Source organism: Arvicola amphibius, chromosome 4 (assembly GCF_903992535.2).
Source record: "Arvicola amphibius chromosome 4, mArvAmp1.2, whole genome shotgun sequence".
Classification (NCBI taxonomy): Eukaryota; Metazoa; Chordata; class Mammalia; order Rodentia; family Cricetidae; genus Arvicola; species Arvicola amphibius.
The window spans coordinates 6,707,350-6,731,411 of NC_052050.1; the positions used below are offsets into that span (position 1 = coordinate 6,707,350).

At 54.1% G+C, this 24,062-nt stretch overlaps 3 protein-coding genes across 10 annotated transcripts in view; 2 read left to right on the forward strand and 1 right to left on the reverse strand.

Moving 5' to 3' along the window:
* The first annotated feature begins 56 nt into the window (after positions 1-56).
* Positions 57-4,185, forward strand: Nat9 (N-acetyltransferase 9 (putative)). 6 transcript variants are annotated; one of them, XM_038325905.2, is made up of 7 exons: positions 57-106; positions 662-747; positions 1,898-2,007; positions 2,489-2,632; positions 3,372-3,431; positions 3,575-3,669; positions 3,763-4,185. In XM_038325905.2, the coding sequence occupies exons 2-7, from the start codon at positions 671-673 to the stop codon at positions 3,997-3,999; spliced, it is 723 nt and encodes a 240-aa protein (XP_038181833.1). In that variant the 5' UTR covers positions 57-106; positions 662-670; the 3' UTR covers positions 4,000-4,185. The 6 variants fall into 6 exon arrangements, with proteins under 6 accessions (XP_038181833.1, XP_038181835.1, XP_041910878.1 ...); XM_038325907.2 differs by having other exon boundaries at positions 83-190; XM_042054944.1 differs by having other exon boundaries at positions 85-151.
* A 1,677-nt stretch (positions 4,186-5,862) lies between these two features.
* On the reverse strand, positions 5,863-23,547 carry Slc9a3r1 (SLC9A3 regulator 1). 2 transcript variants are annotated; one of them, XM_038325898.1, is made up of 6 exons: positions 22,932-23,547; positions 10,624-10,785; positions 9,681-9,834; positions 8,016-8,056; positions 6,962-7,051; positions 5,863-6,734 (listed from the first exon to the last, which is right to left on the reverse strand). In XM_038325898.1, the coding sequence occupies exons 1-6, from the start codon at positions 23,352-23,354 to the stop codon at positions 6,543-6,545; spliced, it is 1,062 nt and encodes a 353-aa protein (XP_038181826.1). In that variant the 5' UTR covers positions 23,355-23,547; the 3' UTR covers positions 5,863-6,542. The 2 variants fall into 2 exon arrangements, with proteins under 2 accessions (XP_038181826.1, XP_038181827.1); XM_038325899.1 differs by lacking the exon at positions 6,962-7,051.
* Positions 22,564-24,062, forward strand: part of Cd300lf (CD300 molecule like family member f) — a 43,494-nt gene continuing 41,995 nt past the window's right edge. For both annotated transcript variants that reach the window (XM_038325900.1, XM_038325901.1), the window contains exon 1: positions 22,564-23,757. The gene's annotated coding sequence lies outside the window, so the exon portion shown is untranslated. The remainder of the gene's footprint in view (positions 23,758-24,062) is intronic.

Below are 24,062 nucleotides of genomic sequence, written 5' to 3' on the forward strand. Positions count from 1 at the left end.
CCTCGCGGGGGCGTGGCCGGGATTGGGCCCCGCGGCTGCCGTCTGCGTGGCGGAAGTGGAGGGTGCGCGCCCCCGCGCATGCGGAAAACCTGGCTGTCTGGCAGAGGTGCTGACGCCTGTTGTTGGGGACGCCTTCCTCGGCGGGGGATGGGTGTGAGCTTGGCAATTTGCAGACTACGGCGGTTAGAGGGTCAATGAACCACTGTCGTGGCGCGCAAAGCGCTGAGGCTTGAGAACTTCGAGTGGGGTGTGGGGAACCAGAAAGGGGGGAAGGCCAGAGCCGGGTGGCGTGGACGCTGGAAGGAAGGTTGGAAAACAGGTTTAAAGAGGGGTTGTCAAGTCGTTTGAGGGTGGACTCCCAGGACTGGGGCACGTCGCGTGTGAATCCTAGTTATTTGGCGTTCGGGTTTGATAAATCCAAGTTCTTGGGAATAGAGACCGCAGCTAATGCTTGGCCCCCGAGATGAGAACCGAGAATTGTTGGCCATTTTGGTTCTTTATCTGGCAAGAGTTTTGGAATCTCTGTTCTTTCAAATATTCGTGGGGGAAAGGCAGGACGCCCCCTTGTTAAATAGCCCTACCCGTACAGGAAAAGCCTGAGTTTCCACCCTACGTGGAAAAACACTTGGGGCTCTGAAGTCTTTAACTCTCACACCTGTAGGCAGCTACAATGAGGCTGAATCAGAACACCGTGCTGCTGGGCAAGAAGGTGGTCCTGGTACCCTACACCTCCGAACATGTGCCTAGGTAACCCAGCTGGGAGCAGTTGTTGCTGTGTGGGGGGCAGTGGAGATCGGCCCAGTGAAAAGGCCTTTTTCAGTCCTAATCTCGGAGCCGGTTTTGTCCTAGGGAACATTACTTGTGCGAGGCTGCAGAACCCTCGGGAGGTAGAGGCAGGTGGATCTCTGTGAGACTGAGGCCAGCCTGGGCTACATAGTAAGCTTTCCAGGTCAGCCAGGGCTTCACAGAGAGACTGTGTCTCCAAAGGGGATAAAATTACATCCAGGAAGGATAATGCTGAAGTGGAGAACTCGCTTCCCATTTCCCCCTTTCACCTCTCAGCTTCCCTTTTGGCTTTTAAATTAGGAATTGCATCATCTAAATGTGTGTAGCAAAGAATAAAGACATGTCCTCTTTCCTCGTTCTCGGTTACTGATGGCCCTTCCATGTGCCTGCTCCAGATGTAGAGTGTTGCATGATCTTGATAGGTACTGTTTAAAAGGCCAGAAGTGAGTGGCAGGGACTCCTGTGGGTGGGGTTCATCAGCGAATGCCTGGTAGATTGAGAAACTAACTGTGGAGAGAAGATGCTCCCATCCTCTACCACTAGTTTTGTTTTTGGGGAGGTCCCTGGAGGTCTGCCCAACCGTCTTTGCTGAGGCTGGCTTGGCATATCCTTATCCTCAGGAATTGGAGGAATGTTTGACTTCACAAGGCCTGGGTGGAAAGCTGGGCACAGCTTTCCTGGGTGGAAAGGCTGCCCCTCTCTGCTGCTTGAGGGAAAGACCTGCCTTTTCTGACTGACCACAGCCTTCTTCTTGAGTCTTCTGTCAGTGCTGTGGGGCCTTCATCCCTGCCTTCCTCCTCTTCATCTCAGAAAGCATGAACCCATACTGTGTGTTGGGTTTCATTTCTGTGTTTATGCTCGTACTTCAGAGCGATTTGGAATTGTGGTGCCGACAGGCCAACACTGAGTCCTCTCTGCAGACAGAGCTTGCGCGCTCGTCCTCTCAGAGAGGGTCTCCTGTCACTCTCAGGCTGACCTCAAACTCCGGATCCTCCCTCCTCCCCCTCCCAGGTGCTGGGCATCCAGGCTTGTCCCTCCGCACCCAGCGAAATCCATGCTGTTGATCCACCAATCTAAGACCAAGTCTTCCCCCCACTCCCCGCATCCACAGGTACCACGAGTGGATGAAGTCGGAGGAGCTGCGGCACCTGACAGCCTCGGAACCGCTGACCCTAGAGCAGGAGTACGCCATGCAGGGCAGCTGGTGTGAAGATGAAGACAGTGAGGAGCGCCCCTCCCCGCCCCAGCCTCCCAGGCAGCCTCCACTTTCCCCGTCCTTTCTCACCTCTCAGCTACTGCCCCTCTCGGGGTGTCACTAAACTGTGGTATAAACGTTTGGAGGTTGCCTATGCTCGAACCACTTGAAGTGGCCCCTGTGACTGGCTGTACTGTCCTCTTTCCTGAGCAGGCACTGGGCTTAGAGGGATTTAGACTAATCAATTTGGTTTCTAGCCATTAATCTAGGCCCTGCCCTCATGTCCTTTGCCATAGCCTGGTGCAGGTCCTACTCTTTGGGTCCCTGTTCCTTTGAGTACAGATGCCTCTTGGGGAAGGCTGTTTCCTCGCTTCAGATCAAAGGCGGACCCGGAACTCTACAAGGCGCCGACCCCTTTCTCCTGCTCTTCTCTGGCTTGGGTGGGAACACTATCCTCACCTTTTTCCTTTGAAGACTGCAGGCCCTAACTGTTGTGTCCACCCTCAGAGTGCACCTTCATTGTGCTGGATGCAGCAAAGTGGCAGGCCCAGCCTCGCCCCCCTGAAGAGAGCTGCATGGTGGGAGATGTGAACCTCTTCCTCACAGACCTAGAAGACCCCACCTTGGGGGAGATCGAGGTCATGATTGCAGGTTTGTCCTTCCTGGCCCAGCCAGAACTTCAGAGAGCTTAGTGGGTGCCCAGGTCAGCTAGCTCTTAACTGTCGCAGCTTGCTCCCTTGTCCCACATCCAGCATGATGACTAACCCTTGGGTTCATATTTTCTTCCATATCCCTTGGTATGACTTTAACCTGTGTGTGCACACACGCATCCCAGAGGACAATCTTGGTTTTTGTTTCTCAATGTCATCTTTTTAGGTTTTGTTTGTGTTGTGTGTTGTGTGTTGTGTGTGTGTGTGTGTGTGTGTGTGTGTGTGTGAGACAGGGTTTCTCTTCAGCCTGGAGCTTGCCAAGTAGGCTGGACTGGTTGGCTGTCCCCAGTACTGGGCTTCAAAATGCATGCCACCACACCTGGCTTTTTTACACCGAGTCTGGGAATCAAACTCTGGTCTTCCTTGCAAACACTTTACTATTGCGCTGTCTCCCCCCCCACTCCTGCCCTTCACCCTTGAGTTTCTAGTCTTCAGACTCCATCTGTTCCATGCTTAGGAGGGGATCCTCCAAAAAGAAGCTCTGCCATGCTGTGGCGGAGCCCCTTCTGCCTCTCCCAAGAGCTCCCTGGCGAAGGGGACGGGGGTTCAGACTGCTGGGAGCCTCATGCCTTCTTTTACCTGCCTGTGCCTTTCTTTTCCGTGGGTAGACCAGTGAGCCGATGCCTGTCAGGGATGCTGGAGCCTGGTCCCTGGTTCTAGCATGGTGTGCTTTCTCCTAGAGCCCAGCTGCAGAGGCCAGGGCCTTGGCACCGAGGCGTCTCTCCTGATGATGTCCTATGGTAAGACAGAGCTGACCACGTGGTAGGCCTCAGCTGAGCCTTCTTCAGGCCCGAGGGAGGAGGCAGATGGCAGGCAGGGACAGGGAGACTGGTGGAGGTTTTATTCTACTGTGTGCCCCCCTCTCTCTCTGATAACTCTGGAGGCGTGACGAAGCTAGGTCTCACCAAGTTTGAGGCCAAAATTGGGCAAGGAAATGAGCCTAGCATCCGGATGTTCCAGAAGCTTCATTTTAAGCAGGTAAAGCCATCCAGGGGAGAGGCCTAGGGAGCTAGAGCTGTTGGCGCCAGGGATGCGGCTGTAACGCTAGGTCTGCTCTCCTGGCTCCTACAGGTGGCTGTGAGCAGTGTCTTCCAGGAGGTGACCCTCAGACTGGCAGTGAGCGAGGCAGAGCGGCAGTGGCTTCTGGAGCAGACCAGCCACATGGAGGAGAAGCCCTACAGAGTTGGGTTGGCAGAGCCCGCAACCGCCACCCCATGTGAGCAGAACTGGAACTGTCCACTCCCAAGGCCAGACAGCTGCATGGGAGATAAATGCCCAGGGTCTCCAGTCTGCTCCAGGCCGTCCTGAGCCTGCCGTGGCCACCTCTGGCTGGAAGTGGCCAAGAAGACTCCTTCCTACTCCCAACCACAAGCTGACTCTGGTTGCACTGAACAGATGGCTGGCATCCATTGAGGCTGGGGTGGGAGCTGAAGGCTGGAAAGCCAGCCTTTCCCTGGGGCCCTTGCTGAGTAAAACATGCGTTTAGGCAGCTTCCTTCAGCCCTTCATTCATCGTCCTCATGGAGAAGGCTGTCCTCTGCAGACCAGAGTGACCAAGTAATGGACTTGACGGTGGAAAGATAGGGGACCTGTGATGGTGTGGGCTGGCTCCTGCCTGGTGGCCTTGGTTCTGCTTTCAGCCTTTTGGAGTCAGACAGGTCTGAGGGAAGAATGACTTCCGCATGCATCTCCTTGTATCTGAGGAGCGTCCCTGTCAGAGAAGCTTGGGGCCTGATACAGGTGAGAGAACCTGAGGCTATCCACAGCCCCCTCCTGCAGCATCGGGCTCTTCGCCTTCCCGTCTTGTTCATTGCCCTCTTTTGGGCAGTTGCATCCAATATGGCCACTAGGGGGCAGCAGAAGCATAGATTCGGGACGGCCAGGGTACTGGCAAAGTTCTCTAGAGTGTGCTGGATGGTGTTGTGTTGCGCCCCCACCCCAATCCTTTTACTTCTAACTGTCCCCGTACCTTGCTTTTATCTGAGGTAGTCATCAAGAAAGGTCAGGCATATTTTCAAAACAGCTCTGACAGGTTAGAAGTGCAGTTGTGTGAGAGATGGCTCTGGATAAAGTTATTGCCAAATCCTCCTAGCCCCTGGTCTTGGCGTCTTACCCTAGATTGCACAGGAGAAAACTGCAATCCAGAATGCCTGAATTTGAAGTGAAATTTGTTACTGGCTCCCTTTGGACTCTGCTCTAGACCTTAGCCAAGTCTGGTCCAGCTCGGAGCTAAAGGTCCCCCACAGCTTCTCCACCCAGCAGGTGAGGTAGGGAGGGGTGCTTCCAAGCCCTGTTACACCAGCCTAGGGACCTCCACCTGGGGCCAAAGGGTAGAAGCGTGGGTGGAGGCCAGGCCCAGTTGAGCAGGCGGGCAGATGATAGGTACTGTGATAAGGGCTTTGGATGGTTTCTCTTAAGGCTGGTGGAATCCAGACCTTAATGCCAAGAGGGCCAGATAGTGAATGGCCCTTCTCCCAACCCAGAGGGCTCCAGGCCTTCTCTCCTGGAGCTATTATTTTCTTTACTTGTTCCTTTCAGCCCAGCAACCTGGTTCTGAGTGGCCTTTCTGTAGAATAGGTGAGCAGGAAGTAGCTGGGGCCACAGTCCCCTTCATCTTTGAACACCTAACCTAGGACATGGTCCAGTAGGGAGCCTGGGCAGTATATTCCCTTTGCAAAGTCCCTTCCATCCCGCCTGGCCACACAGTGTGTCCTGTGGCTAAGTGGACTAGTTTTCTCCTGTGCTGGATATCTGCTTTCCCATCAGGCCACTGGGCAGATAAGGGGTGTCTGTGGCAGCTTCAGACTGCTGAAAATCTGCACTCCTTGGTGGGGGGCAGGGAAACAGGGAGGAAAGTCATCCTCAGGTCCTGAACCCAGCTCTGTCTGTAGTGAGGTCTCACTTGTAGCACTTCGGACCGAGGAGCCTCAGGGCCCTCTCAGCTTCCTCTGCCACAATCCCCATAAACACCCCCACTGTCCCATGTACCAGGATACACTGACATGGAGCTAAGCACAGAGCTGGAGGGCCCTGTGGACTCTTGAGTAGCTGCAAAGCCACTCTAGGAGTGTCCCACCTCCCAGCCAGAGGCCAGCTCCCTGGGAGCACCGGTCTTTGTCCGCTCTTAGACCCGAGGGTGTGAGGCGAAGCAAAGAAGACTCAGAGGCTCAGGTGGTTTAAAGGAACCAGTGAATTTCTGAAGGCATTTCCTTACAGTGGTGGCACCTGGCTCAGGACAGGCAGACGCAGCCTGGGTTTCCCCGTGCTGCCCAGGTCTTTCAGAGTGAGAATAGAAACAAAAGTCTAAGGGTGAAGCCATTGCCATGTTCTGGGTACAAACAACCAGGAAATCACAAGAATCACGAAAACAAGAACCCCTCTAAATTCTGCAATGCTACACTCTTAAAAAAAAAAAAAATCAAATGGATCAAAGAAGCCCAAGCCATAACTCCGAGGACCTCAGGCACCCTGTCCATTCTAAGCAATGGCCGCTACAGTCAGTCCCCGGTGAGCCCTGGACTTGGTCGTCACATGTAGTTGAGGGAAAACTTCTTGTCTGGTCAAAAGGTCCTTGCTTGCTGTGGGTCCCAGTGATGTCCTAGGCAGACCAGTGAGGGGACACTTGGCAGGATGAAGCCCTCAGGGATAAGTATGGGGATGGGACAGAAACATTCCCCTTCCCTAAGGTGAGGGAAGGACAGAATTCCTAAGAAAATCAGATTTGTCAGGAAGGGGTCGGGGTGCGGATGCTGATTTGAAAGTTGATTGGTGGGTGACTGGGGAGGAGAGGAGGCTAGGTCAGGTGGGTGGGTGGCTCTGCCATCCAGCACTGGCCAGCGGCTGGTTGAGTGCTCAGAGGTTGCTGAACAGTTCATTTTTCTTGCTCCAGTCCATCTGCGGGGCCCGCTTGCTACTGCGCTTCTGGTGGGCCCTCTCTTTAGCCACAGCCAGGGAGATGTTGAAGTCCAAGATGGGGTCGGAGGAGGAGGAGGTAGATGAGGGCTCCGTGGACTCCTGTCTCTTGGGGCTGTCTTGGGAATTTAGCTGTGGAGAGGAGGAGAGAATCAGTGTCCATCTCCGAGGGCTCCTCAGTCCTTGGCCTCAGAGAGGTGGAGATCCCTTGGGGCCATGACCAAGGTAGCCAGGTCACAAGAACAAACTGCACCTCCCCATGTGACCTCAAAGGCAGGCTGGTGTGCCAGGAACCAGAGCGGCCTGGAAATGGCGTCCCGTAAGGAACTCAGTCACCAGCCCCCATGGGACCTGCCTACCTCCTCACTGGTATCGCTGGAGGCAGATCTTGCCAGGGCTGGCCTGGGGCTCTCTGAAGCTGCCTCTGCAGGGCCTTCACGGCTGCTCTCCTGGCACAGAGAGGAAAAAGTATGGGTGGGCAGGAGATGGGGAAGGAAACTCCTGGTGAGAAGCTGGAGGCCTCATTAGAGCAGGGTCCTTGCTTAGGCTTGGCCATCCATCCAAATCCCAGATTTATATTACTACATTCCTAAAAGGATTGGGGCAGCCTGGTTCCATCCATCACCTGAGCAGGGGGCAGGGAACTGCAGAATCTCTCATCCTCCCCAACACTTTTGAGTACTGACTCACTTTTTGAATCAGCAACCCAAGAGGGGCTTCTGGGAACACAGGACCACCAAGGTCCTCCTGTTTGGCATGAGGAATGCATATGGTCCCTTAACCTCTGGTAGTCTTCTCCAGGCCTTAACCCCAAAATAGCCAGCCAGGTCTTTAGGAATAAGATGATGGAACATTATAGAACCAGGGATGGGGTGGCAGAAGGTGGGGATCATGTCTGATTCTTGCCTCCATTAGGTCTCTGTAAAGGAAGCCTTCAAACAGATCTGGCCAACTCCAGGCTCTGTGGTCTGATTCTGAGACAGCCCATGCCAGAGTAGAGGTTTTGGCGGGGTGTGAGCCTGGCACTCAGCCCCTTCCTGGGTCCTTCCATGGCCTCGGCTGGCTCCCAGCCTCACCCCCCTCCCTTCTGCCCGAGGAGGAGGGACTTTGTTCTTCCAGCTCAGACTGGAAGTAGCAGGACCAGCATCCAGACACTGAGGCTCTGTTCTTAGGGGGAAGAATGGCCTCTTCTGTATGGTGGGAGTTAGAGGCGGGGGCTATAGAGGGGCCCAGGCAAGCCTTTCCCAAGTGGCAGCCTCACCCCTGACAGGAGGTGGGGTACTCTGGCGGTCCTATGGCTTAGCGCTCAGGAAGACACTGGAATTGGGCCCTGATGTGTCAGCCTGAGCCAGACTCCCAGCCATGCCACCACTTGCCCTGTCCCCACAGAGGAGCGGGTAGGGGACCCCTTACCTTCTGTATCTCTCCGTTGGTGAAGGGCTCAGGCAAGGGTCCTAGGTGAGGGAGATAGCAAAGGTTAGTCCAGAACCTCTGGGGGAGGAGAGCAGAGGACCCAGAGCCATGCCTTGGCAGCTCACCAGACCCCCTGCTGCAGGGCAAAGGCTGCAGCCCACTGTATGTGCATTTGACATTTTGATGACACAGTGCCCAGAAAAATTGTTTGACAATCTCAGAAAACAAGACCCCACTACAGTGTGGTACTCTGGTGTTTTCAATAAAATGTATTTTCATAATGTCTCATTTGGCAAACTAGGGGGGACTTTTTTTGGGGGGTGCAGGGGAGGGTCATGCTGGAGTGCTGCTTGATACTGACTGGCAACCCGTGACGGACAAGACAGCTCCCTGTAAGGAGTCCTTCATGCAGTGCTGGGCAAACACGGCCCTCCGTCCACTAATAGTGCTCTCTACCCCTGAGCTACCTTTCTGACCCAGGTCAAGATGCCAGGCTTGCTGGAGAGTTAAGATGGTATGGAGTTCAAGGGTAGCCAATCAAATACAGGTCCCCTGTGGTCAGAGAGATGGCTCAGTGATGGCCTGATGACCTGAGCCGGATCTCCAAGACCCAGATAGTCCGGCTTCCACGTCCACACATCCCAGGTCTGACAGGTTTATGGCCACACCTCAGATTATATAGCTGGGCCCTGCTGCCCTGGAGAGAGAACAATGCCAAGTATCTGTCACCTGGAGATGAGGGGACAAGAAGGTTCAAGGACAGTGCCCTGGGCAGGGTCAGGCAAGGCCAGCGGGAGAGAAAGCCAGGCCTGAGGTGGCCTCCCATATGGCCTGTGAAGGGGGAAGGCTGTTCTACCTCCATGAAGCAGTTAGGATGGGTGGGGTGTCCCTGTATATTAGTTATGATACATGTGATCCTTTGCCCCTGACAGCCCACTGTGTCGCTCCTCTTGGGGATCTGAGTTATGTGGACCCTGGCCTTCTACTGTAGTCCTGATGCTCAGGGGGCCCCACCCACTGCAAAGTCCAGGGAGGTTTACTTTTCAGCACAGGATACCAGATGACCCTCTGGAGCCATCTTCCCAGGGAGAGTCCGGACTAAGGGATAGGTGTGTGTGTGGGGGGGGGGGGGGGGAGTATCAGCCCCTCCTGCCTGGTGTGGCGGCCTTACTCACTTTGGCTTGGCTTGAACAGGAGGCGATGCCAGGCTTGGCAGGATGAGAGTGGGGGAAGGGGAAGGGGAGAGCTGGGGCCCAGGGACTGAAGGGGACCCACTACTCTCCAGAGCCAGCAAGCCTGAGTTTCCAAGGCAACTTGACAGAAGGGGGGGGAGGGGAGCACTGGGCCCCTGTTACTGGACTCTGATCTGCCCAGCAAAGGCTGGAGGCTGTCCCCGGAGTTAACTCTTTCCTCTCAGAGGAATCGCCTGAGAACTCGCTGGACTAGGGAGAGGCTCAGGCCAGGCCTTGCTATTGATCCGAACCTCATCCCCTCCTTCATGACTGTTGACGGCCGTAACCTGCCCCCTTCAGACACTCACGGTCCATCCCTGCTTCTACTCTTAACCAACCCGTGCTGCTGGCTCTCCCTTGCAATCCAAGCCTTAGGCACTTGGCCACATCCCTTCCCTGGCTGGGGTGGGGGGACACCCAGCTGTGCGCTCACCGTCCAGGTGTGCCTGTGATGGGATCACTTTACACTTCTTGAAGAACTCATCGGTTTCCTTGTCCACCACCAGCAGCTTGGCCTCGTCCCCTCCAGCCTTGATGGCAGACACCACATCCCCATGCTGCTTGCCCTCCATGCAGACACCATTGACCTGTGAGGCAGGGCAGGGACGAGGATGACCTACACAGGTCTCAGTGCTGGGCTGGGCAGGTGGAGGAAGTCCTTCCTGGGAATGCTGATTCCCTCAAGTGCTCTGTCCTGAACCCAGCCAGCCAGTGGTTCTCTGACAGTCAGCTGGGAAGCAAGACAAACGGGAAGAGCCAAAGAAAATACCCAGAGACTACACAAACACAGCAGGAGCGAGGGGAGGCCTGGGAGCCTGGGCCGGGCTCCTTTCCGTCCTCCCTTTCTGGGCCTTGGTTTTCTCACGTGTAAAGTGAGAAGTCTTGGAAGAGCTGATCTGTGGCTCTAAGGTTCTCACACTGTGATTCTGGGACCAGCCCAAGCATTTAGTTCACATTTCCTCTCCGGTGAGCACAGCCGAAGAACAGAGTGTCTCGAAGCTGAACTCAGGAGAGGCTGTTGGATCCAGCCTCATGCCTGGCCAGAGTGCCCAGGCATCAGAGAGGCCATGCAGGTGGCCTCTGGTATCTACTTGGATTTTGGCAGGTAAATCATGGGCGTAGGGTGTGTATTTGGTAAAGCAGAACCCAAGCAAGGGGAAAAGAAACCATTCAGCCTGCTGGCATGGCACTCCCACCTACCACTTAACATCCTTCTTTCCCATTCCTCCGCTCTACCTGTGTAGCTGCCTGCCATCCAGCACCTCTGAATTGGCCATATTGGTCATAAGCCATGGGTTAATCAAACCATAGATGGCATAAGGCTGCCCCAAAGCACCAAAGATTAGGAAGGAAGACAGCATTGTAAAGGGCATCACCTCCACGATGCGGTCCTGGGCCCGGAGTCCAGAGGCCTCTGCTGGAGAGTCTGGGTCCACTGCTCGGATGAACTGGCCTGGCTTTGACTTGTCACTGTGCAGATTGAAGCCATAGCCATTGGGGCCTTTCTTCATGGTACAGAGCCGAGGCCGGAGCTCACGCTGTGGGGATGTAGGAAGCACGTCATTCCACAATATCCCAACACCGCCTTCTCCAGTTCCCTGACTAGGATTTGGGATAATCCAGTGGTGATTGGAGCCCTCAGAGCAGAGCAAGAGGATCTGGCCAGGCCTCAGATGTGAGTGAACACTTAGCACTGTAGCGAGCTGAGCAGCTCTGGGGAAAGCCGCTGTCCCTGCCTGGGGCTAGTTTCCCTCTTTGCCGTTACTCACAGGCTGTTTTGGAATTATCCTTTCCCACCCAGGGCTCATCTGGCCCTCAGAGGCCTGGCTGGATACTTGAGGCTCCTGTGCAGGCCCCTGGCCCCTGTATCTGTTCTCTGTTGTAGAAGGCAAGGATAGCTGTTTATTCAAAGATGGCCAGCCTGTTTATAGTAAAGATCTGTATCTCTAGTGGGCTCCCTTTTTGACCCCAGTGAGCCAAATGGCCCAGTGAAATGTGACCCTGATAACTTGAAACCCCATAGATGGCAGGGCAGTGGATCCTGGGGTAGATGAGACTATCCCCAGCTGTAGGTCCTGCCAAGGATATAGGGAACAACAGGGTGTGTGTGTGTGTGTGTGTGTGTGTGTGTGTGTTTTGCAGTGGGTCCTGGGGTAGATGAGACCATCCCCAGCTGTAGGTCCTGCCAAGGATATAGGGAACAACAGGGTGTGTGTGTGTGTGTGTGTGTGTGTGTGAGTGTGTGGCTCTCAATAATTCCCAAGGATTTATAAGGGGAGGAGCTCATGAAAAGCAGGGCGGGGCCAATGTTGTCAAAGACTGTGGCCTGGAAAGTAGGGCCTGTTACTTTTTGGTTTGTTTGTTTGTTTTGGAGACAGAGTTTCTCTGTGTAGCCCTAGCTGTCCTGTAACTCACTGTGTAGACCAGGCTGGCCTCAAACTCTGAGATCCGCCTGCCTCTGCCTCCTGGGTGCTGCAATTAAATGTGTGCGCCACCACCACCCAGTCTGTTACTTTTAATATTATTTATTTTGTGTGTGTGTGTGTGTGTGTGTGTGTGTGTGTGTGAGAGAGAGAGAGAGAGAGAGAGAGAGAGAGAGAGAGAGAGAGAATATGTACACCACAGTCCACAAGTGGGGTCAAAGGACAACTTGTGAGAGTTGGTTTGGTTCTCTCCTTTCACCATGGGGGGCGGAGATCAGGTTAGCAGACTTGGTGGTAAATTGCCTTGATGCCCTGAGCCATCTCACCAGCCCCCCACCCCCAGGACACAAGCCCTAGATGTCTTCTGTACACCCCGATACTCAGCTGTCAACAGTTTCAACATCTTCCATCCTCTCTTGCAGCTGAGCTCTGAAGCAACAGCCTTGATGCCCACACGACACAGACTGACAGACGATAGAGTATAAACACAAGCCTATAGAAGCTGGAGGCTTTGTAAGCCCTTCCCAAGCACTACCCTGATCCCAACTCCAAGCCTGGGGCAGGCTGTTGGCCACTGGAAGGCTGACTAACCCTGGGTTGCCACCCACCCTGTGGGGCAACAAAGGTTCTCCTACTAACTAGTGACTTGGGGCGAATCATTTCCATTTCTGAGCCTCAGGGTCTTCCTTTATAGAGGGTGTTTATTGCTACCTACCTCTCTGGGTTGCTGCTGAGTCCCAATGACTTAATGACACAGTCTAAAGCAGCACTTTGGAACTCCAAGTCCCTGCGCAGATCTGGATGTTACCATTGTTCTTACTAAGTCCCCACACATACCAGACTCCACCATTGTTCTTGCTAGTAAGAACAGTCACGTAACTCTGGGATATTGGGTCGGGGAGGGTGGTGGCCAGGTTGCTCTGAAACCCAAATCCTCAGCTGGGGGGTACAAAAGGCAAGGGAGGGGACAGGTGGGAAGGACTGAAGGGGGGGGGGCTTACAGGCCTCCAGTCCCATCCCTTCACTTGGTGGGGGCAGCAAGCACCTTAACCCAATGAGTTTGATCTCCAGGACACACAAGGTAGAAAGGGAGAAGAGACTCCCACAGGTTGTCCTATGGCCATGGCACGCCCACCCTCACACAGCATACATACAAACACACAAAGATGAAAAAGAATGCTTGGGCAGGCTTTGTGTTCAGGATGTTGGTGTGCAGAGTCCAGAAGACAGAGGTGGTGACAGGTGCATTTTCCCTAGTGACCTACCCAGGTCCCAGGGACCCCTCACTTCAAACAGCAAAGACAACCCTATGAGCAGCAAGAAGAGGGGACCACAGGAGGCCCCTCCTTCCCTCAGCCTATTCAGCCCCTTACCCTGCTGTGACTGAGCCCCTGCCGCAGCCCCCCAGCACCACGTAGTTCCGGGAGTGAGGATTCTCCTCCTTCCAGCTAATCCCTCCACAAAGCTGCCACGGGCCCTCCCCCAGGCTGCCTAGGTGAGCTGAACAGGTCTGACAAGTTGCTGCCACCAGGACAGGCTCAGCTTTCGGCTTCAGCCACACACCTCCTGTGGCCCTCAGTTTGTGGAATCTCAGTTTGCCTCTCCTTCCTCCCCACCCTCCCCACAGTGGCCCGGCTGTTAGCTGTTTCCAAGACAGGGAAATTGCGACTCAGAGAAGTTAAGCCCACTCAGTCTGACTGGGGACCTGCCTTCCTCCCACCACATCGGGCTGTCCTTAAGCATTGGGTCCAGCATTAGGCAGCCTGGAGTGAAGCCTAGTGAAGGGCAGAAGGTGGGGGCTCTTCTCACACTAACCAGGTGTCTGGGAGCTAGTGAAACCACAGGCTTCCTTCCGGGAGCTCCACGCCTCTGGCAGCCAGAGCCCCAGGCTGAGTGGAAGGATAAAGCCTGCCTGGGTGACGGGGCTGTGAGCATGCCCAGGCTGGCACTGTGGCTAGAACCAGGCTGAGGGTTCAGGAGAGGTGGCTCCCTGCCTGGGCAGGGCTGGGTTAGGTGTCTCTGCCTTCCAGTTCCAAGTCCCTGCTTCGGGTTTTCCCTACTCCACCTCAGCAAATGTTACCTCAGCATCCCTTCTAGTGACACATGTCAGAGTTCAAAAGTCCACTTTGCAACCTTCTGGCAACACGAGGACCAAGAAGACTTAGAGGCTCCCAAGTAAGGGGAAAGGCAGCCTCTACTCTACTTACAGAAAGACCCCTCCTTGCAGTGCTCACAGACCTTCCGTGGTTCTCAACCTGTGGGTCGAGACTCCTTGGAGGAGCGTCGAACTACCCTTACAGGGGTCATACATTAGATACACTGCATATCAGATATTTGCATTATGATGTATAGCAGTAGCAAAATTACAGTTATAAAGTAGCAACGAAAAATTGATGGCTGGCGGTCACCGCGACACGAGGAACTGCATTAAAGGGTTCCGGCGTTAGGAAGGTTGAGGACCCCTGGTCTAGGTCTCTTCTTTCACAAGCTGGGGAGGGGAGTGCTTTCAACTTTCAGAGAAACTAGCCGGTTCCCTTCCAGTCCCCAGGAGCTGTCACCGCGGCTGCTGAGTCAGCCCATCCCAGCTTGGGTGGAGCTTAGAGGAGTCCCCTGGGGGCAGGCCTCCGGTTCCCAGGCTAAGAGCCAAGTCGAGATGGGGGAGGGGCAAGGTACCAGAGCTAGGACTCAGCCGCCGGGAAAAGAGATCAAAGGGAAAAGCTCGGCACTCTCCAGGGCTTGGTGTGTGTGCCCCTCTACCCTAAGCAGCCTTGGGACTCGTGCCAACTCCAGAAGGATATACAGCACGGGGGGCGGGGGGGGGGGACCTCATGGGAACATGGGCCCAGGGGGTACATCCAGCCTTCACATAAAACTTCCAAAGTAAAAATCGGGACTGGTTCCAGGCAATGGTGTCGGAGGGTGGCTGGTGTCAAAGGACCTGAATGGGGCTGCACTAACTGAACTTTCAGTTTTTCCCAAGAGGGCCAGGAGCACCGCCTCCAAACCCTCCTCAAGGAGTCTTCTCCCTCCTTCCGTTCTCAGACTGCCCCTTGACCCTCTGCCCCAGGATCCTAACCCCACCCTAAGAAGCCAGGCCAACATCTCCACCCACGCTGTGCAGGCCAGGGAGAGAGGATGGGGGCACGGAATCCAATAGTCTCCACCCACGGGCCACCTGGAAAGTCGGGGAAAGTCGATACCCTAATCCTAGGGCTGCCTCTGGGGAGCAAACCCAAGGCCACTCCCTGTTCCCCCTTGAGGGAGGTCTGCTGGGTAGCTGGGGGACAAAAGCCCCTTTGGGCCTGGCCCCTCCCTGGCTGATACCATGGTGATGGGCTCAGGAGAAATGGCAGGGCAGTTTCTACCACTTCCCAAGGACTAGCCAGCTCCAGGCTCCAGTAGTGATGAGCTGTGACAGTGGGAAGACCCCCAGGGTGACCAGGGAACACTTTTTAAGACTGTTCTTCACCAGCCCAGCCCATGGTTCTTATTTATGGAAATGAGTCTGGTGCCCCGCTGTCCCACACTGGAGAAGTAGCCCTGATAGAGATGAGGGAACAAGAGGGTCAAGGAGAAGACCTTAGGGGGAGGGGCTGGTGACATTTCTGCTTTGTTGTGGGAAGCAGCTAGGGTTTTTGGTTTTTTCCTTCCTTGTGGACTTGGGGACATAGGCTTGGAGCTGGCATTGTTCCTCAAGGAAGCTTGATGGAGATGGCTTGGTTCTGCCTATGGTTGCCTCGTCAAGGCAGCACGGGATGCTATCCTTTTAGGCAGGCTGAGAAGTGACCAGGGGCTTGGAACTCTAGGCCACTTCAGCCCCTGTAGGCTAATGGTGTCCTCTGCTCATCCTGATGTGGGCTTGGCTACTACAAAGTCTGATGTCATCTCAAGCGCCCCGTAGGACCCCTACTTCTTCATCTCAGATGATGTCATCAGGTTCCCAGTAGGACCCTTCCTCTCATCTCAGATGATGTCATCAAGTTCCCCATAGGCCCCTACCTCTTCATCCATATAAGAACACTTCAGGTCACAATTGCTAATGTGTGTGTGGTGGTGATAGTGGCCCTTGTAGGAGCCAGGGCGCAGGAGGAACCAGGGGAGCTAAAATGGGCGCTGTTTCACAGACACCAGCACTCCTCAGTCAAGAGGCCCCGAGCCAGGTCCTCGCTTTGACTAGCTGCTCTGACTAGTGTCTCCTCTCAGTGCTGGACAGGGAGCCTTAGGGGGAAGCAGAGTTCCTCGGCTCTGTTCTCTTCCAGGCTGGGGAAGCCTGAGACAGAGCCGGCTGGTACCTGGGCTACTGCCTAGCTGGACACCATCCAAGGCTGGCCGCCAGGTGCCTTCCTGCCTGCCTGGCATGCGGTCCACCACCACCAACCCCCACCCTTCTCTCAGAAGCTGCCGATTTATGGGCTGTCCCAAGAGGCTAAGCAAGGACAATCAAGGAGCTCATTGTGAAACCGGGCCTCATTACCGAAGTAACAAATAGCAGTTACCGTTTATTGAACGTACAATATGGACTAGGCACAATGCCGAGGGCTTTATATATATTTTCTCACGTAAACCCCAATTGTGACTCTTTAAGGGAAATATGCCCACATTTCACAGAGGGGAGAAAGTTGATAACGGGACAGCAGGATTTGAAGTCAGAGCTGGAGGAACACGACAGAGTACAAGTATACCAAGTGTGGGGGATTTCAAAAAGAACCAGGCGGGCTGGAGAGATGGCTCAGAGGTTAAGAGAACTGACTGCTATTCCGGAGGTCCTGAGTTCAATCCCCAGCAACCATATAATGGCTCACACCCATCTATAATGAGATCTGGTGTCCAAAACACTATATACATAATAAATAAATTTATTAAAAAAAAAAGAAACAGGCATGGTAGTAATGACAGGCATGAAGATCTCTGTGAGCAGGAGGCCAACCTGGTCTACACAGTGAGTTCTAGCACGCACACACACACACACACACAAAGGAGATAATAGTTATAATGTAATCAAAATACAAAATATTATCATTTCAAGTTTGGATTTGTTTAAAAACTTGAATCTGAAATCGCTCCAGAAATCTGAATTCCGCCCCCCCCCCCCACACACACACACAGAGTCTCCTGTAACCCAGATTGGCCCACGTTGGCCTGGCCTCAAGTTCACTACATATCCAAGAATGACTTCCCAGAAGACTAGGAATCACAGGAGAGTGCCACCATGCCCAAGTTAAGTGGCACTGTAGCTAGAACTCAGGGCATCTAGGCAGGCACTCTCGACAGAACTAGATCTCTATATCTCGGGTTTGTGTAAATCTTCCCAAGTTGGCAAACATCCAAAACTCAGAATATTTCTAGTCCCAGGAATGTTAGATAAGGATTATCAACCTGCACCAGGCCCCATGTCCAGCGTACTTCGCTTGGACACTTCACGTGGTCCATGGCTAAAGGCTCAGCAGCCTCACTCTGCCGCTATGTTGCGGGGAGGGGGGTGACGGGGGGCAGCCCCAAACAGGCTCTACTCCTTGAACTTGCCGTGGGCATTGGGCTTGTGCCCTGACAAGCACATGGAGAGGCTGCCTTTGCCTCTGATCTGGCTGATTTTCTCTGTGTCACCATGCTGCCTTTGAAGTCACCTGACTTCAGGGAGTCTATACCACTTGTCCTTATTTCGGATACAGGACTGAAATATCCTCACGGCTGGAGATGTGAAGAGTGAGCTGCTTTACCTGGAGGGGAGGCTCAGGCAACAGCCAAAGCCAGCCTCCTGGGATCTCTGCGCTGCAGGGAAAAAGCAAGGCAAAGTAGGGGTGGGAGGAGTGGGTAAGGGTTGGGATTTTGTTTCCCTTCTGGGCTGAGCTACTAGGAAGCATCTCTACTTTTCTGGGGGATAGAAGGCCTTAAAGCTCTTGCTCCAACAGGAATGAACCTTAGTTAACCCAACTCCTGCATGAAGCTGGTTCAAGCACCCTGAATTGCCAGTCTTATGTCTGTGTTGCTGGGGGTTGAACCTGTAGCCTTATGTATGCCAGACAAACTATCACAAAGAAGCCCGAGTTTACGACACTGTGATGGTCCTGATGAGGTCCACATTTATCTGGAGAGCCAGCCCTGTAACATAACCCAACTGTGTGGCCAAAGGGAGGCCCACACACCAATGGGGTCATGATTGGGTGGGCCAACAGCTCTCTCCATCCCCATAAAAGACCTGCCTGGGAGCCTGGTGGTGCATGCCTTTAATCCCAGCACTCGGGAGGCAGAGGCAGGTGGATCTCTGTGAGTTCGAGGCCAGCCTGGTCTACAAGAGCAGGATAGGCTCCAAAGCTACAGAGAAACCCTGTCTCAAAAAAAGGGAGGGGGCTGCCTGGGGTGATGGTGATCACATGCATAAACACATTTCCTTTCCAAAGGTCCACCCTACCTTTACCTTCGACCTTCGGACAGATTAGTAAACACCAATGATCAGCAGCTATAGCTTATTTTCCCCAGAGGTCACAGTTCCAACATACTTTGACATTGCTCCTTGGCCTTCAAACACCTAGGCATTGCCTCACTTTTTCCCAGAGGCGCCACAGGTGGGAAGTTCCTTCCCCATCAATCTGGGGTTTCTTGAGAAGGAAGCCCTTTTCTGCTTCTAAGACAATCATTCCAAACAGACTAACTTATTGACGGCCCCAGGCTAAGAAGCAGGGCCACGCTGGCTAAACTACAGGGAAAATGATCCCACAATGGCATGACCTATACATTTCTTTTTCTTTTTGTGAGACAGGCTTTCACTGTATAGCCCTGGCTGGCCTCAAACTCATAGACTTACCTGCCTCTCCTTCCCTGAGTGTTGGGACTAAAGGTATGCACCACCACGCTGGGCCTTGACCTGTCCATCTCAAAGCCAAACACCCAGCAGTGTCCTACTAAAGTCTGCCCTTCTGAAGCTCTGCCTTGGCCAAATTAAACCTGTCTGCTAACGGCACCCGCCCATCTATCCTGCTTCCTGGGGTACCTACAGTGTCTTTGCCTCTATGATCAGGGTCAAAGCTAGGAGGAACCTGGCTGAATCTGAGTGCTTTCCCATCCGTGTCTGTCATCTGATTGCTATTCCTTACAACCCTGTAGGCTGGGGACTGGTATCCCATTTCACTGACTGGAAGCAAAGTCTTGCAGGGACTAAGGCTCCACAGCCAGGAAGCAGCAGAGCGGAGACTCTCAACACTAATGTGTCTGACCCCAAAGCCTAGACTTTTGGCCTCCCCGTCAAAGGGGAAGCTGCCAGTAGGCGAGAAGGAGTGGGTTGATTCTATCTGGAATTTCATCTCTAGGTGTACGGGATGCACAAACAAGCCCAGGTGTGCTAGACTGGGATGAATTGGGACAAAGGTCCCTTACAGCTGTTATGTATTCACTCATTAATTCAGAAACCATTTATTGAACACCTCCCTCTAGTAGATACAGAGCAATGTAGGTGGAATAACCAACACTGGTTGGAATACGAATAACCCCGGGGCTTCCCATGTATCAGAGGTGGAGACTGTGACCAGGTGAGCACAGAGACACAAGGATGTAGGGCTGGCTTGAGGGGATTCGGATCTTTGCTGTGGCTGGGAAAGAGCAGAGCAGTAGGAGAGAGTGGGTGGCCAATATTGTAGAGAACCACAGTACTACACAGAACTATTATCATTGTTAAATATTGATACAGCTGGGCAGTGGTGGCACACACCTTTGATCCCAGCACTGGGGAGGCAGAGGCAGGTGGATCTCTGTGAGTTCAAGGCCAACCTGGTCTACAGAGCGAGTTCCAGGACAGCCAAGGCTGTTTTGTTACAAAGAGCAACTGTCTGGAAAAACCAAAATAAATAAACAAATGCATGAATACTGACGCAGAATCTTGTCCTGTAGCCCAGGCTGGCCTTGAGGTAGCAGCCCTCCTGCCTTTGCCTACAGTGGGATTACAGGCCTGAGCCACCACACCCAGCTCATCACGTAAACACTAAACAACAGGGATCTGTGAGGACTCTGACCACTGGGCTTGGCCACAGCTGCACCTGCTCAGGTAGGGAGGAATCAGTGCTATGAACTATTTATTACTTCAAATGCCAACAGTCAACATTTACTGAGTACTAGCTTAGCTGCCAGTATTGAGTGACTTATACATGGACTTATGTAATCCTAATAACCCCATGAGGTCACTGCCATCATTCCCAATTTACACAATAGGAAACAAAGGCTTAGGGTGATGAAGAAACCAGGCTCCGACAGGTTAGCTAGTACAGCTGAGCTGGCTCAGGTCTGTCCAGGCCCTGCTCTGGGCCAAAATTCAAGGATTTAGGCCTTGTCCTGTATCTGGTAGGGAAAGACAACAGGAAAGCAGGCAAAAGGCTGGCGAGGTCGCTCAGACAGTAAAGTTCTTCCTGTACAAGCATGAGGACCTGGGTTCAATCCCCAGAATCCACTCCCCAACAGCTGGCAGTAGAGGTTTAGGTTTATAATCCTATTGCTGGGGAGGTGGAGACGGGAGGATCTCTGGGGCTCAGTGGTCAGCTTAGCCAGATTCATAAATTTTGGCCTGGTGTGCCATTAATCCCAGCATGTAGGAGGCGGGAGGATCTTGAGTTCAAGGCCAGCCAGTCTACACTGAGTTCCAAACCCAGCCAAGAGGATGTAGTGAGCTCCTTTCTCAAAACAAATCAACAGTTCCTACAATCTAAAAGTCCCAGGCTTTAGCATGAGATGTTGTCTTTGGAAACAAGGTGGGGGCTAAATGTGGTGGACCACACCTGTCACCCCAGCATCTGGGAGGCAGAGGCAAGAGAGCCTCTATGAGTTGAGGTCAACCTGAGATAAGCCAGAATTACATAATAAAACTCTGCTTTTTCAATAAAGAAACCTCTACCTCTTTGGGCCTCAGCAGGCCGGCGGGGATAGCCAATGTTCCAGGCACCTCTCTTCACCTGCCCTGCTGCTCTTGACCCACCAAGATGCCACACAGTCTCCGCCACAGCATCCGGAGCCTGGCTGACACCTCTGTCACATGAGAACCGAGGAGGTTAACAGAGCATTCCCGCTCTGCAAACAAACCCAGGCTAAAACTAACTGTCAAATCTCAGCTGGGCGCCTTATACATAGAGGGTAGGGATGTCTCAGTGTTTACTGGCATGTTTTGCAATACTGGATGAGGCACGGAGGAGTGTCAACTGCAAGCTTACCACACCAAGATATGGGAGCTCTATACCAGAGAAGCTTAGCAGAACAAAGCTCAAGGGACTGAACTTTTCAAGGTTCGGGCAATGATGACCTTAACCATCTCCCAGGAAACAAGTACCGGCTGCTGTTCTGATAACTACTGAAAAGACGGACCATGTTGCCCAGTGCTCTCATTTTACAGATGGGAAAAATCAAAGCTCAGAGAGCGACTGCCATGTCCTATGATGGTGTCCCCAGGATGGAGCTACTTTGAGTCTCCTGGCCTGAAGAATCGACACATAGGTAGGTGGTCCTACCACCACCCAGGGACCCTGACTCAGGACAGATCTCCAAGAGAAAGCCCCAGCCTACTGCCGTTTTAGATACAAAACAGTCTGATGTAGAACCTTCCACAGCAGGCTTGACGTGGCCCTCCAGCACCCAGCAGCACCACCGAAAGGGCAAGGGGAGGAGCTGAGCACGACTGGAACTCGGTGTGTATAGGGAGGGTGAGGGGAGGCTGCTGGTTATCTGCTCTGATGCTAAAGTCCAAAGGAAAAAAATAGGGGGTGAGGGTGGACGTGAAGGTAATAGTGAATCAGTGGACCCGGGACAAGGTTCAAATTGGGTTTGTGCCTAAGAGCAGAGGTCACCTGTTCCAATTTGCTGCCAGGGGCTCTACTACTGCTTGCCAATGCCAATTGGCACTGGCAGGAAGTGGGAACCTGGTGGCCCTGGCATTCCCAGCACCAAACTCTGGCAGAACAGGGCCTCTGGTGACCTCACTTCCACCAAACCAGTTGGTACTCTCAGGCTCCGCCTTCAACCTTAAGGCTGAACAGTGAGTGCCCTTTCTCTGTTGAGGGAGAATCTTCCTGGCTCCATGGATACTGCTGCCACATGTCGTTGCTACCAGGTAGAGAGCTACTGCACTGAAGGGATCCTGCTCCCCAGTCTGAGCCCGGAGCCTGGCTTTCCTCCCTCCTGGCTCTCTAGGGATCGGAAGCTCAGCACAACAGCTCTGTTTTGCCAGCTGCCCCTCCAGCAGCTGATCCAAAGTGTGGTTGTTTGGGGGAAATACTAAACAGGAGCAAACCCAACCGCCGGCTTGCTATCAGGGTGAGCGGTGACAATAAGGGTGAGACCACCTGCCCACGTGGACTCTGAGGGACGACGCCTGGCCTTCCGACTGCTCCCTCCCCCAACCATCTTTCCCCTTCTCCTCCCCATCCAAGGTCCTCCCACCAGGCTCCCAGATACCAGCTAGCGAGCGCTTACTCCTCACATTCCAGAGGACCATAAATCCTCCAGGGTGGCAGAGCCACCACCCCCAAGACGCCTGTGTGCCTCCTCCCTGTACCCCACCCCCACCCCTCGCTCTGAGACGCTGGGACTTCCTCTCTTTCTTAGAAGTCACTTTAGACTTGAGAAGGATGAAGTCCAATCGGTGCGAGTTAATGAAGCACAAACTAGGGAACCGAGGAGGTTTGGGTAGGGCTTCAAGGGCCTTCCTAGGGACCTCTTGTTTGTTACTCAGTCTTCACGCCAATTTTAGCTACCATCCACAAGGGCTGACGAGAGGGGAGAGACAGACAGACAGACACACATAAACACAGAATGTGTGTGTGTGTGTGTGTGTGAGAGAGAGAGAGAGAGAGAGAGAGAGAGAGAGAGAGAGAGAGAGAGAGAGGAGGGAAAAAAGAAGGAAGGAAAGAAAGAAAGAAAGAAAGAAAGAAAGAAAAGAAAAGAAAAGAAAAGAAAGAGTGTTAAGTTTAGCTGCAGTCAAGGACAGCCCAGGAAAAGGCTCCAGGGAGTCCGGGATGGGAGACAGAATTCAAGTAATGGGAGCTGAGAAGGGGACTGAATTCTTTTGCGACACCTCCCCAAAGTTCAAGGGAACCGAAAGTGCAGGCGAATACGGACAAGGCTACGGGGTCGCGGGTCGGAGTCCGAAGCCTCAGGAACAGCGATCGCTTCGGGTCAGAGGGCGGAAGCCGTTTCCTCCTCGCTGCTCGAGTTTCAGAAAGTGCTGGACGTCCGGGGCGCCCGAGTCTCTCGGGAATCCCAGTCCCATACCCAGCTCAGCCCGCACTTACCCGCTCCAGGTGGTTCTTTTCGGCCTGTTCTCCAGTCTCCTTCGCGACAGTGGCGACAGGCTGCTCGGCTTCTTCGGACTTCTGGGTGCGCAGTAGGTCCTCCCGGATCGAGACGCCCAGCTTCTTGAGATGCTCGTCCGTCGCGGGGTCGACCACCAGCAGGCGCACAGAGTTGAGCGCCGCGCGGATGCGGCTCACCACCTGCTGATGCGTCTCCGTCTCCACATTCTCGCCGTTCACCTCCACCAATCGGTCCCCGGCTAGCAGCCCTGACTTCTCGGCCGGCGAGCCGGGCTCCACCAGTCGGATAAACTGGCCCACCTTGCCCTTCTCCCCGTGCAGGTGGAAGCCGTAGCCGTTCGGACCCTTCTCCAGGCAGCAGAGCCGGGGCAGAGGCTCCCCGGCTGCCGCGATCACGCTCATCTTGCCCTGCGAACGCTCAGCGCGGTTCCTGTCGAAGGCCGGGGACGCACGCCTTTCTTCCCGCTTCGCGGAGCTCGAGTGGGGAGCTGAGCACCTCACTGGGGACAGTGAGCAGGTGTCCCAGGAACCGTGGTGGAGAACGCACAGGAAGGGAGGGAGCCAATCCCCGCCCTGCGCGGTGTCTGAGCGTTCCAGAGCCCGCCCCAGCGCCTAAAGCTGGGGGCGGGGCTGTGCCGTGGGTGTGAATCACCGTGGACCAATCAGAAGCCATTAACTCGAGCTCTGGGGCCGGGGTGAACAAATCTGGCCAATCAGGACGGTGGGGGTGTGGCTTGCACTCGGCGCGGCTCCCCGCAGCGGGAGAAGAAAAGAGAGCCCAGGAAGTGGAAGTGTTTGTTACCAAGTGAGGAGTTGGGTCGATGGGGCGGGGCCGGGGCCGGATTCCAGGTACTGAGCCCGGGGGCCTCGCGGGCTGCGCTCTGGTTTCCACGCCGTGGAGGCGGATTTAGAAGAGTCAGTCTCGGGGTAAAGGATCCTCAATGCTTTAACCGCCGACAACCAAAGCCTGTTGCACAGCTTGGCTCGAAGTGGGGGAAAGGGGGGGGGCAACAGTTGTCGGGGAAACCATCCCACACACACCCCCCCCCCCCACTCACTCACTCCTCCCCTTCCCCGGGGCCAGTTTAAGAACCGGACGGATGTCTTCTG